The 14,713-nt window shown below is 42.5% G+C and overlaps 1 protein-coding gene across 1 annotated transcript in view; it reads right to left on the reverse strand.

Moving 5' to 3' along the window:
• The window catches only part of SCIN (scinderin), a 53,030-nt gene extending 43,358 nt beyond the window's left edge, over positions 1-9,672 (reverse strand). The window contains exons 1-3 of the mRNA XM_030008216.2: positions 9,432-9,672; positions 5,214-5,368; positions 3,503-3,664 (exon numbers count right to left, since the gene is read on the reverse strand). Of these exons, the coding sequence (XP_029864076.1) occupies positions 3,503-3,664; positions 5,214-5,368; positions 9,432-9,630 (516 nt within the window). The 5' untranslated portion in view covers positions 9,631-9,672. The remainder of the gene's footprint in view (positions 1-3,502; positions 3,665-5,213; positions 5,369-9,431) is intronic.
• Positions 9,673-14,713: the final 5,041 nt, after the last annotated feature.

The raw sequence follows: 14,713 nt of genomic DNA on the forward strand, positions 1-14,713 counted from the left end.
GAATGGCACAATGATTAATTTTTTTCCTTCCCTTCCATGGTCATTTTCCATGCCCTCTCATGCTCCTTGCTGTTTTGAGAATCTGTCTTGGTGATGGAGGAAGAAAGAGGGACATGGCTAAGGGGAGGTGGCTGGAGGATGGGGTGGTGCAGGGAGAGCTGCATCTGGAGGTAAAGGGGAAAACACAGAGCAAGGCCATACGGTTTATGGCCACCAAGAACTGCCAAACCTGTCCTGGTGCCTCACAGGTGGGACACCAGGAAGAGCTCAGCACCCACCAGCCAAAAGGACAGGATGGGAAGTGTGGCAGAAGACCGTGGCTTCTGGGAGGACTTAAGCACAGCTATGCCAGGACAGGACATGCTAAGCAGCACCTGATAAAGTGTGCTTTACTCCAGGCCTGTACAAAGCCTTCCCAGCAACAGCCCTGCACTTGTCATGCCTGCCCTGTCCCAAAGGCTCCCTTACAGGGAGATTCCCAGGTTCATCATGGAGGTGGAATGAAAATCCCTTGTAGAAAAAAAAAAAAAAAAAAAAAAATCGGGGTGTGGCACCCCAGACTCCCTCCTGGATCACACATTGCACTGGAATATCAGTGTGGTGGTCACAACGCTCATGTCACGGTCTTACAGAAGACTGAATAAAAAGGTCTTTATGCATTACCCACAGCTAATGACTACCCTCATATCAGAGACAGTGTTTTCTCCGCCTTCTGCAGTCATTTTCTGCTCCAGCCTAAAGAGTTCAAAGGAGGCAAGGTAAGACCTGGGCAGGATATCTGAAGTGCTGTAAATGTGGCTTAGTAACATATCTAGGTATGAGGTAACTATCAGAGCCTGAACTGTAAATATGTGAAGCTAGCTGGAAATGCACACAAACACTTTCTACTTAAGGCATTATCACCAGAAGGGAAACCTTAGTGATCAATAATGGTTTTATTCCTGATCATTATTACCTTTCTTAATTTTCCTTTATCTGCTTAAACCATAGGTTTAAAATACTGCAGTAATTGAGCTCAATGGGAAAACTGAGATGATTTTTCATTATATTAGGTAAGTGGCGTCATAAAAGCTAACAGGAAATGGACTGCACAAGCAGTTTTGCAGTGCCACAGAGACCATCCTTCTAGTTAGCTAAGAGACTGGGGAAAGTAAGCCTTGGAAACTCATCTTATTTGACACACTACAATAATTTGATATTAAAAGCACTGACCATAAGCTCATTATTTTATGCAATTACTACCCATTATTCTCAGAAAATGATTCAGTAGTGTGCTGCAATAAAGCCCAAGACTCAACAGCAACCCTATTTAAGATTAATTTTATTTCAATTATTCAGTAAATGAATCTACTTGAGCCAAAAATCTTTTTTTTTTTTTTTTTAAAGGACCCCTAAATTCAATTAAGGGCTCCTGTAAAGACTCACCCATTTACAACAGACCTCTAGTCATGGAAAATTTCAATGTGAAATACAGTTATTTCAGCTTGAAATACAGTTCTTAAAGCTTGCTCAAGATTTCCACTGTGACAGTGTATTTTTCTACCACACCTATTTCTCTATAGGCACTTCACTAGACTTACATATCTTCATCTTGAAGTATGTCACACATTGCCTTTTCATCTCCCACTAGAAAGGTCTGGTTTACATAATAACCTATGATGAAATTACTACAAATTTCTGGATGCTGAAACACTTTTTTCCTTAATTTGTTAATACATTCAAGAAAACCCATCCCTCATATACCACTGACATGGCAAGATCAAGAACTGTTCTAAGTCATGTGATTTGACTGATATTTCCCATAGCGTGGTAAAGAAGAGATCTACATGTTCACATCTAATCTTTCTTCCTAAAAAGGCACAGGGTAGTATTGCTACTTGACCTCTGTCTTGTCAAACAGGAAATCAGAAACCAGAGTGATATTACATTAAAAGAAGAAAAAGGCTTACAATGTACGTTCAGTATTAGAAATCAAGACTCTAAAGCCATATTACATTTAAATTGCCTAGTGACAGTGTCCTCTCCAAAAATCTCATCAAAAGGGATGAAGCCCAAGCTATACATGTAACATCACTACATAACCATAGTGCATTTCATCAGTGTCATTGCCATGTCTGCAGTGTGACCCCAGTAATTACTTTAGGTGAACTGGGTAACTGTGGCACAATAAGGGTCAGGACAAGTCAAATTCATGGAGTACATCCAGTTCCACAGGGTGTCCATGGGAGGTTAACTCCAAACCAGAAAACTCAAGTCCTGTGACAGCCTGACTGCAAAAGCAGCATTTTCTATCAATGTTCAGTTCCAACCTTCCCATCTCCCATGGGTTAAGCCTGAAAGGGAATAGATGATTTGAGTCTTCTATGCATCCTTAATACAAAGCGACATTGAGAGAGCACTGTTTGGATACTGACCACTTGGCTGTTTCAGCTGATTAAACCACAATGCCATAGGAGGAATGGGATGTTAAGAAAACACTGGTCATTCTACCTGAAGGCTGCTAAGCATGATAAAATTCTAACAGACATAATCAATATATCTATTTGATACCAATATCTTCAATTATCACACCAAAGGATGCTTTTCAGAAGAAACAGCCAAACCCGTAACATGAGTTCAGAAGAGCTCTTTTTTTAATAGGTCTGGGAAATATTTTCCGAAATCTTGCTGAAATAGCTGACCACTTCCTTGTGAAGCACTACAGTTAAGACCAACTGCAGATGCTGCTTTGCAGATAAAATATTTTCTTTCATACACTCTTAATTTTACATGTGTCAGCATATCAGGCATGGGAATAATTTCAAACTTATAAGTAGCATCTAACTAGTGTGGACTACTACATAAATCCTTAGAATTCATTTTAAGACTTTTTGATACTAAGGTAACAGTACTATACTAAGTCATCTGAAGCAAGCAAAATTATCTTATCTGTCCATATGATTCTGCTCTGTCTCTCTACTTGCTTTCAGCAGAAAGCCTTGAAGTATGGGATTGCTTCTCAAGTGATCTCTCGAAATAGTCAAGTAGTTTTATAACACATTGCATGACAAGCTTATTATGACAACTGCTTTTGCAGCTACTTCTTTAGGGTGAATTGTCATGATCAAAGTTCTATGAATATGAAGAAATGCTCTTAAGAGAAAGCTCCCATCTATGTTCTGCTCTGAACCCTAGCACTGATCCCATTCGGCTGGTAGACAGTGTCAGACAGGACTTACTGTGAACAGCTTAAGGTTCAAACATCAGTAGTAAAAAATCCCAATGCCTTGAGTGGAAAAGAGAACTGTTTCCTGAAGGATAATCTGTGAATACTTCAGAAAACATTTAGTGCAGTTTTGAACCTTCAAAGTGTTGTGACACTAAAACTGATTTTCTAAAGCATTCTTTCTGTCAGTTTGGGTGAATGACAAAATTAGTTGTGCATTTTAGGGGATGATTCAGACCTTAGAAGAGATGCTGCATCTCTTACTTTTCAGTGTGTTTTGCTCTAGGAAAGACTTACAGTTCCAAGGTCAATAATGAAACAATCTCCTTTGTTGAAGCTGGCCCAAGCCAGGGGGACTTCTGTGGCTCTTACAACTCTCCGGCCTTTGATATGCAGAAGCCTCTGGGCACTCAGATCATTAGTAACAACATGATTAAATCCAGAGGCAACACCACCTGCCTGAATAAAACAAAACAAAGCAGCAAGGTTTATTTCAGCTTGATTTCTGCAGACTTACCTTTCTGCTACAGATGAGGAGCTAGCAGGGAGAAAAAATAGTTTATGCAGTAAGAGGCAAGCCAAAATAATATACTGTTTAACAGTGCTGACCACAGAGGAGACAAACATGGGAAACGCTGCTGCTGCTGAACTCAGGTGTGAACTTTTATCTGAGGGAGCAAATGTCACCCTGCTTCAAAAGGATTTCAGATGAATGGGGAAAGCGAAAGCACAAGAACAGGATTTACAGCACTCTCCTGCATCATCCAGAAGATGAGTTAATACTGAACCACACTGTTAAGACAAAAGTCAGTAGGTTGTCAAATAAGGACTGAGGAAAAGCAGAACAACATGCAGCTCCTGCATAAGTTTTCCCAACTTCCTTAAATTTCAGATGTCTGGGTGGTTTTAGTGCCTGGTTATGTGCAGAGGGAAGGGTAATTCCACAGCAGCTCTGTAATTTTCTGAAAGGAATATTTGCAACTTAGGAGGCAACCTAGCAAGGAGCACCAAACTGGGGTTAAGTGAGACCAAACTGTTGATTTACAATCTATAGAGTGTAAGTTTAAGCATAACTTATTCCTGTAAACTGGCTTGGTTGTCTGCGTCTGTGAGGCAGTATTCTTCACTCCTCCAGGAGACCCAGAGCTTGGGCTGGCATAGAAACTGGCTCTTGAAATTACAAAGAAAAAAAAAAAAAAAGAATGGGCAGGTCACTGCCAAGCTCTCTTACACAAGCAGAGTTAAAAACTTCAAATTGGTTGTGTAGATCATGAAAAGTTACAAATCTCCATAATGGGAAAAAATGCTGACTGAGCAATGGCTCCCAGAGCTCCTACTATGGGGAGATCCTCAGGAGATGCATTACTTTATTCTTAAAAACACACAGATGTTGCAAAAAAATTTTCTTCCAAAGATGTGGCTTCTGCAGTGACACAAGAAGGAGGCTGAGACTATAGCTTTTTAAAATATAAAATTCTCATGAAAAGTATTTGGGAGTTTTTCATCTACCTTAAAGAAAAAAAAAAAACTGCAGTAGGACTGCAAAAGCACCATTTTTAGACTAAAGTGAGGTTTTGGTCTTTTCCACTCTGTTCATGTTTTTAAATCACTTAAGCACACTGGGTTCTGCATTTGAACAAAATGATTCAGTCTACAGCATAGAAATAGTTTCTGTGAGACTTACTACATCCCAAACACAGAGAGTCCCTATTGTGAAGCTCCCTTAGACACACAAGTTTGAAATCCCAGGATAGCTTGATTGGGGGGGGGGGGGTGGGATAATTGGGAAAGGTTTGCACTCATTAGAAGAGCCACTGATAAACAAGCTGCTTTTTCCTGTACACGTACTGGGACTCCTATAGTTTAAGAAAGGTAGTTCAGGTCTAAAACCACTAAGCATTAAAAAACAACTCTTAAACCTTCCATTTATAAAGCAAAATATTTTCTTTTACTTGGGGGACAACGTTACATATATTTTTATAATACATTTTGATAGCTTGTTCTTTACCTTGTATTTAATTCCTCCTTTAAAGTAGCCCACAAACTCAGTAGACTCATTTCCTTGAATTTCTCTACTTTGCACGGGCTTTCCTCCTAAATAGTCATCCATTTGAACAGCAAAGATAGCTGCAGCTGTACTTTCATCCTGGGTACATTCTCTCCCTGAAATAAGATGAAATATTATGTCTATAAAGCACTAATATAACTTTGAATTCTGTTGGAGAAATTGTTTGTGACAAATGGACATTGCCTTCAGCAGGCTGTACAGCCCATGTGTATGTCACAATAAAGCACTACATCATAACCTTGTTCACCACCAAATGTATGACCATCCAGACCATTTAACTATTTGCAGAACTGTCCTCAAAAAAAAAAAAAAAAAAAAAAAAAAAGTTAAAAACAGCCAAGTTTGTCTTCCCTCAGCCTCTTCGAAGAAGATATTTTAATTCAGTGAGTTTCGCATGGCAAGTGTCTGCAGTAATGATTTTTGGACCTTGAGTTGAAGTGCAAAGACAAAGGAAGGTCATGTCAAAGTACTGATTAGATGGTAAACCATGTATTTACACTAAGAACAACTTGCCAAGCCATAACGTTAAAATAATTCAAAAGCAGTCCTCTTGACACTACAATGCAAGCAAGGGTATTTTGCTTAGTAACTTTTATTAGATTGTCTGGTACAGCTGGGAGAAAGAAAAGCAGCTTTGGGGCTCAGATATTTGCTCCATGAGATCACACTTCATTTTGTACCTTTCAGAGATTAGCCTCTTCCCAAGACTGTGACAAAATAGCCTCTCAACCTAGTGTGTTGATGGCCTAATCACACTGCAAAGCAGGCAGTATATTAAAATAAAACTTTTAACATGGGCCTATACATTTCTGATGAACATTTTCAGTAGTTGATTGTTTCAAGAAGAGTGCAAGTAGGATCGTCTCAAAAAATAGGCTTCTCAAGAACTTTTGAAGAGTAAGGAAAAATTAGGTTTTCCATTTAGTTTTTATTTTTTCTTTCTAAATAAGAGGAAGATGCTGGTATACAAGCAACAGTTCTCAAGAACAGCTTCTCACTTACATTAACCATTTCCTTGCCTCTAGGTGACTGAGTGGAAGAATAGTGTAAAGCCCCAGGCAGTGTGGACAGAGATACCTCTCAGGCTATGGGAGAAGGGGAAGTGTGTAGTGAGGTGTTGGCATCACCTCACAGTGTAGTGAGTCACTGGTGTCACCAGAAGCATGCCGATAAGGTATTAGGAAAGAATAAAGCATGGGAGAGGGAGCACAGGGATGCCTAAGGGGATCGCCAACCTAGCTCCTCTCTTAGGGAAAATGAGTGCCCCATTCATGGCCCAGCTGTGCAAATGCCACAAGACAACTCCCCTCTGCCCACCAACAACTGTGCCTCTTCCAGAAGCAGTGTCACCACTGCCACCACCACAGCTTTTGTGGGGACACAGGTGCAATGGAAGCCTCCAGAAAACAGCAAGGATGAAATAGGGAAAGGATCCAAAGAATAATGGAGACATAGGGAAGAAGAGAGCATGAGGCCTGCCTAAAAAAGGTAAAAAAAACCCAATTACTGAAAGCAGGAGATAACACAAAAGCCTCGGGGGGTGAGGGGCAGGGGGGGAGCCCTATCACTCAGTGATAGCATATTGCCACACAGCAAGTTCTTCTTTCTCAGACCCAGGTACCACCTTAAAGTTGGAAGTAAAGTTTTGGTTGTTTGATTTTGGGTTTTGGGTTTGTTTTTTTTTTTCTTAGGGTTATTCATGTCTATTAGGAGTAGATCCTTCAGATTTATTGCTTGCAATTACACAACAGGGTTCAGGGTCAAAGAAAACTGGTTCTGGAACAGTGTTAGAGATAAGAACCACTACCAGGCTTGGTTTCACAGCTGCTATGCAATAAAATACTCAATGAAACCCTGTTTAAAAGAAACAAGTAAGCATCAATCCAAGTGTAGGTTATTCAAGCTTGTATGAAAACAAAGTTTACCTTACCGTCTGAGGCACAAACAGCTATAAATAAGCCAGACTACATAGGAAAAAGAACAAAATTTTTTACCAGAACAGATCCTGGTTCACATGGCTATGTTTTATCACTTACTCTCTGGGGACAAGGGTTAAAAAATAGTTTAAAAACTATGTTTAATAAAATCATGCATGGTGTAAGTGGGGTATAGCCAGTCTTACTCCTACAAGTAGCCTTATACTGGCATAGTAGAAGCTGTTTCCACTAGTGATAGTTTCAAGTTGAGACACCTCCCTTAGGATTAGCAGTTTAGCTACTAAGACATCCCTGAAGTGCCAGGGCAGACAACCAAGCCAGGATCTCTGAGCAAAGTTTAAAATGGATACAGCTACCACAACACAGATCCACATTGATTGCCTGACCACGCCAAAGTCACTGCAGCACCTGAGTTGCTTCTTCAGAAATTATCCAACCTGGACAGCACTTCAGCGTATGTGAGGTATTTGGTAAAACAGTGGCTTTCACATAGGAAGCTTCAGGCCAATAGAACAACTGTTTGGTCACTTTAACTCTAGAATACCAGCCACAGCACAAGACTGTCAGCATATCAAGGTCACAGACCATCCTCCCATGCTCTAGAACCTCCTTCTAACCCCTTGGGTATGCCCAAGCAAGGTATTAGCAGGAAGTTTGCCACTATATAATATTAAAATTTTAAAATATTAATATTATATTAGTATAATATTAAAATTCAAAAGTTCTGCTTTTATTCTGAATTTGGTGTCTTTTTTGGTAAAGTCAGAATCCATTCAGACTCAAAGCCACCACGTGAGGCCCATGCAATAACACATACCACAGATGACAAGCAGGAGTAGGACCGTGTCACCAAGTGGCAAGGCCGTTATAAGTATCTAAGCCCAAAGTCTGTAGGGTTTCCACCAATCTGATTTCACATGAGTTCTTTCCATCCCAAAGTCTGACTTTTTGATTTCAGTTCCAGTTGCAAAGAGTCCTTCCCTCTTTCCCTGGGAAGTATCTAGTATACCTTAACTACTACGTAAGTAATTCTAACTTCATTAACAAAGGTCTAAACAGCCAAACCCTGCTATTAACTAGCAGTGCTGCTGACATAAGAACATCTGCCAGAAATTCATTTACGCTGCCATCTATGATTATACTCTCATCAGAGACAGACACTATCCCGCATGCCAGCTGGATAACTCATAGCACATGCAAAACTAACAAGCTTCAAACATTTATGCAGAAACAATCCCAGCTTTATCCGCTATTCTTTTTCAACGAATCCAAAAGTACAATGAGAATCACAGCAACTCAAACACATTAGCGTTAATACACATTGACCTGTCTTTATGTGCATTCACTGAGATAATTGCCTACAAACACAAACCTTGTGATGGTGAAACAAGAACAAAGTAACAGATCTCAGGCAGCTACACAGCAACCACAGTGGTCGGATGACTTGGTGACCAGACAAGGAAGTCTCAAGAAACCTCCAAAAGATGAGGAAGTCACCTAAAATGCATCCTATGTCCGACTTCTGTTTTGCTGTAAACACGGTGTTAGTCAAGGTTGAAGGCAAAAGACAACAGCCCAATTCCGGTGTTCCCAGCTGCTTCAGGAGGGGCTTTACTAGACTGTCAGACTGATAACCGAAGCCAGGAGGTTTTACAGAAAACCTGGTGACTTTGCCTCCAATCTCCATATCGTCAGAAAGCAAAATTAGTGTAGCTGAAAAAGGTACCACCTGGACACAAAGCAGTGCGACAACGAGGTGCAAATTTTGGTCCTAGTGGAAACAAAGGCAAGAACACTCTTCATCTGAATGAAGGGAGTAGTTCGCTTGTGAATCTTGGCTGGATGCAGCCAAGACCTGACTTCCACCCTTCACCACTCTTCCAAACTAACCTCACAAAGCAAGCAAGCGTCCACCTTTCTGCCACAACCCCACCTTCTCATCCCCGGAGCCCCTTAGCACGGCCGCATCAGAAGCGGTGAGGCTTGGCATCGCCCAGACCCTTGGCCGTAGCCCTACTTCTGTTATTAAGTGCCTCAACTTGGAAGCTTTACGCCCGCAGCCCTCCTGAAAAGGGAGGGTGAAAATTCCACCTCCCGATCCCCTGGAGCCCAGCGAAGCCGCAAGAACCTTCAGCGAAAAGCCAGGGCACGCACCGCCGGCTCGCGCCGCCCCCGGCCCCAAGACCCCCGCCGCCGCCGCCGCCGCCGCCCCGCTGCCTACCGAGCCAGTAGTGCAGGCGGTAGGCGGCGGCCGCGCCGCGGCGGACGGTGTGCAGCACCAGGTAGGCGTCCCCCACGAAGAAGTCGCCGTGGCGGCTGGGGGGCACCGGCACCAGCTCCAGCCGCTCGACCCGCCACACCTGCAGCCCGCTCTGCTGCCCGGCCTCGGCGAAGGCCGGCGAGGTCCGCTCCAGAGCCATAGCGAGCAGGGGCGAGCGAAGAGGCGGCAGTGGCCGCCCCCCCCCGCGCCGCCTTTATAGGGCTCGGCCCGGCCCCCCCGGGCGGAGCGGGGGCCAGCCCCGCCCGGTAGCCGCCGGGGTGGGGAGCCCGGTTAGGGGAGCGGCTGGGCCCCGCGGGGCAGCGGGTTGCAGCGGGTTGCGCCGCGCCGCGCCTCCCCTTGCCGGCTGCCGCGGGCGGCCCCGGTGCGGGCTGGCTGAGTTGCTGTTTATTTATTAGTTTTGAACACGCCTACAAAACTCAGCCGGCATACCTTTTCTTTCTGTGCCCCGCCCCAAAGCCGCTGCAGAGGTGTTATAAAAAATCAGCCTCCCTTGCTGCGAATGGACAATTTTTCTCAATTTCTAAAATGGGAAGAAAAAATTAAAAAGTCAGGAAAGCAAAGCACAACCGGCCTAACCCAGTAGCTATGGGTGTTACCGTGCTGTGCATTTTGCTTATACAGTTATCACATCTGCCTTGTTTTTGTAAGCTGCTGGTATCAGAATACAAAGAGTTTTTATAGCTTGCACTTGCTGCTGGGCTCTTTTTTTTCCCCCAGAATGGAATGGCAGAACACAGGTCTCATTCTCTGTCCAGTAATTTCACTTTTTTGTCCAATATGGCCAGGAATCTTGTTGTAGGGGGAAAAATCTTGGGTTGTTTCGTTTTGTTTTGTTTTTAAGACTCCAGATGAAGTCCAGAATTTATATAAATTTCCCTTTCTCAGAAAATGGAAAGCATTGTGCTGGTGTCTTTCCAACACCATGCAACGACAACCCCAAAGGGTTAAACCCACTTCCTACTTGTCCTTTACAAATGTTTGGTACTTCAGTTATCCTGGCAGTCATTACAACATGCAAATTATAGCAAATCACTGCTTTCATCTGATATTGGTAGGAGGTAGATCAATCTGGATAGGATACAGATAGGTACAGCTCAAGCTGTCATTTCAGAGAGGGTTGTGTTTAGGTCCATTATCTTATCCACCTCGATCAACTGAGGCTCGTGATTTCCCCACTAGTTTGGTTTAGCAAGTTAATACAAGCAGAGTGCAAGCATCCGCCTGCGGGTGGATCGGGGCTACCTCAGTAAGGAGGGAGAGACGCTGCTAAATGCAACAGAGCAGCTGGAGAGCATCTTCTCTGGCAAGAAGTTTAAAGAAGCACTACATCTAACAAATCCTTTTAACTATCTTACCTGCCTTCTTTTTATACTGTCTGGTATACAGTTTAGCTATTGAGGGAAAGATGCTGCTACACAGTATGTAGCTACTACCACCCCCCATTTTGGTGAACATCCTGTCATCAGCTTGCCAGACAGAGGCGTACAGGCACCCTAAGTTCTATCCCCACTGTTTAAAAAAGGAACCTGTGGGTGCTCTGCTTTGTCCAAGGTCACCCTTACCAAGGCTCACCCTTACCAGTTCACGGTCAAGCATTTTATCCCTCATTCTGCCAGGGCTGAGGACTTGGTGAGGCTGAGCCTGCTTGATAAAGCACTATGCCTCCCAGATTAAATACTTTTCTCCAGACTGTTCACCATGTGAAGAAGAAAAAAAACTTTAGGAAGAATAGCCAAAAAAATTCCAGCAGTTCCAGTTTCAATATGGTATCAGATGTTTCAAAATATTCATAAGTGGTTTCTCAGATTTACCCTTCCATCTATGCCAGTTGTTCTTCTTTTCACTTTTAGTCACTTAATTACACCAACCAGTTTTTCTTCTCATTGCATGCCTTTTTGCATTCTTGTGCATTAGCTTTAGTCAGTGTGGGTAGAACTTAGTACATACTCTATAACTGTATGAATTTACTACTGCTTCTGAAGTTGGCAAGTTGCACTCACTTTGGAAGTGTGCTGGGTTTTGCCCATGAATGAGGTCAAACCAGCCTGGTGTTATGCAGCCTCATGTCTCCTACCTGTTCTGCCTGTCTTGCCAAGCTAAGATTGTTTGTGCACAGATTGCACAGGCCACTTGGTCAAATTTCTGTCTCCTTATTCTAGCTTTACATTTTCAACTGACAGACTGTCGTGGTTTAACCCGAGCCAGCAACTAAGCACCACGCAGCTGCTCACTCACTCCCCCCCCACCCAGTGGGATGGGGGAGAAAATCGGGAAAAAGAAGCAAAACCCACGGGTTGAGATAAGAACAGTTTAATAGAACAGAAAAGAAGAAACGAATAATGATAATGATAACACTAATAAAATGACAACAGCACTAATGAAAGGATTGGAATGTACAAATGATGCGGAGTGCAATTGCTCACCACCCACCGACTGGCACCCAGGTAGTCCCCGAGCGGCGATTCACCGCACCCCCACTTCCCAGTTCCTACACTAGATGTGACGTCCCATGGTATGGAATACCCCGTTGGCGAGTTTGGGTCAGGTGCCCTGGCTGTGTCCTGTGCCAACTTCTTGTGCCCCTCCAGCTTTCTCGCTGGCTGGGCATGAGAAGCTGAAAAATCCTTGACATTAGTCTAAACACTACTTAGCAACAACTGAAAACATCAGTGTTATCAACATTCTTCTCATACTGAACTCAAAACATAGCACCGTACCAGCTACTAGGAAGACAATTAACTCTATCCCAGCTGAAACTAGGACGCAGACCAAATACTACTTTCAGCTGTAATCCTCCTTGCTGTCATGAGATGCACACTAATGCTATTTGTTCAGCATTGACCGTGCCCAGTATCACACACAAATGGACAAAGGTTAAAGACACAAGAACAGTTTAATTGTTTTGTCTCAGAGTCTGTGGCACTACTCAGACACAAAGGATGTTAGTACTGATGGCAGAGTTTCCTCATGCCCAAATTTGTCTTACTAGGATTACATACTATGTAATCACTGGCTGCTAGCAAAGAAAACCTTGGGTTGAAGTTTGTATTGTCAGTGCCAGGATATTTGTTCGTCCTCTTCCACATTAATTTTTGTCTGTTTGCAAAATCTTGCTTTTGCAATTTCACTCCTTATGAATGTTGTACTGTCTTTTGTCTTGATCCACTTCCATCTATTTTTTGTAGCAAAAATAAGCACTGGCATTGTTAACATTACACAGATTTTCATAACATTTTAAATAATCAGAAGCTTTCTAACGTGCAGGTATTCAAAAGTGAAATTTTGGAGAAAAAAAAAAGAGAAGTATCCTAGGATTTGTACATTCAGAAAGAATATTTAAAATTACTTTTAATGTGCTTTTGCATGATGTTTGATGTAGTAATTGAAGTGGAAAGGACTACAAACCAACATTGGTTTTGTGACTCAGAAGTCCTGGATCAAATTGTAATTACTATACTCATTAGAAATTGTACTGTAATGGAATTTCAGACTACCTTAACATTTCAAAAAATTACGTTCTGATTTCCTAAAGATCATACTTTGCTGATAAACTATGGCTTTCTCAGAAGGATGGCAAAGGCCTAGTCCCATTTTAGCTTTGGAGCAACAAAGGGAAATAATTTTGCCTCACACCCTTTCCTCAGGGGGAGGTGGGATATAGCAATTGGCTGCTGTTGCAGACCAGGAACACAGTCATGGAGTAAAGATGTAGATTTCTACCTGCTTGACTGCACTGTTTGAGGTATGGCCACCTTTAAATGCCTGCTTTTTTTCCAAGTCCTGATAGGTCACACAGGAGTGTCAGAAGGTGTTCCTGCTCCTCTCCTAGGCTTAAAACAGCAGAGATTCAAATGTATTGAGTTTAAAGCTTTGGTATGACACAGAGAATTCCAGGACTTATGAAAAACTTTGCCATTTAATTTGGCTAATTTACTTCCAAAGTCTTTCGTTATATTGATTAAGGGATCTTTCTCCCTTAAAGTATTGTTGTCTTATACTGCATATATGCAGGGTGTGGGTGTGTATACACATATGAAAAACCAGAATGCAATGTACTGAGTTCCGATTTTTGTCCCAATCAGAGACAAGGATTGCAACAAAACAAGGTGGTGTTTCCAGGTGATATATATAAGGAACCCAAAAGGGCTTCCAGAAGCTGATCCCCAGCATTTTTCCCAGTAGGAAGAACTTTCAGTATGGATTGTTTAAGGTTTAAGTCTTTCTACAAGGCTGATACCCAGCATTGAATTACATACAGTTCCAGGAACTAACAATGGAAGGAACGAAAAGGGAATGTGAGGAGAGCGTATTTTCAAATGTCATGAGTGTTTCCTTCTACAATGTTTATTTCTTCTTTGCCACATATGCCAAATACTCTCCTGAACTCTGTGACCCTACCTCAACAATGGGATTACAGATGTTTAGTTTCTCCTCCAGTTTCACATTAAAAAGTTTGCTGTACACAGATTATGTGTGTCAAAAGCACACTCTTGTCTAAACAGTTGCAGAAGTCAACCCCTGTTCTCATCTGTTCTGCTGCTGAATTATGAATCAATAGTTACTTCAGATTTACCCCAAATACAGTAAGTCAGTTCACAGATTTGAGCTAAATTCTTATTTCCAATATACTTCTAAAAAAAAAAATAAAATCACTGATACTGTATGAGCAGAAGGAGAATCAGACCATACAGCTTTAAAAGCCAAGCTATGAAAACCAGGCTACAGAATTATGTTACCACTTGCTAATTCTCTCCGTCCTCTCCTCATCCCTCAAACCATCCTGCTCGGTAGCCCAGCTTCAACAGGAGAGGCTTCAGCAAAGACAGAACATGCTGAAGAAAGACTGAAACCTAGCTTTCCTCCTTACTGGCAAAGTTTGGGTCATGAGGCTACCAGATGAAAGGTATGCAGAATCTCAGCCAGTCCCGACATAAAAGTAGTAAGTCCTCTTTTATATTCAAGAGAGGAGTCTGGTTTTAATCCTCCAAGTCCAGAGCAAATAAAGGGCCTTAGTGTGTAGCTTTGAGGCAGGTATCTAAGGCACAGAGAGGGAGGGTAGGATCACAGCTATGCTACGCGCTCCACTTCGCAACTGGCTGGCCCCTACCTACGCCCTGCTCTGCTGGCGTGAGCACTCACTCACTCTCTATGGCAGTGCCTGTGCTCTCTGCACAGGCAATGAGTAATACTTCAGTGGCACCCACCACTGTCAGCTGTGCAGG

The sequence above is a fragment of the Aquila chrysaetos genome, chromosome 3 (assembly GCF_900496995.4).
Source record: "Aquila chrysaetos chrysaetos chromosome 3, bAquChr1.4, whole genome shotgun sequence".
Taxonomy (NCBI): domain Eukaryota; kingdom Metazoa; phylum Chordata; class Aves; order Accipitriformes; family Accipitridae; genus Aquila; species Aquila chrysaetos.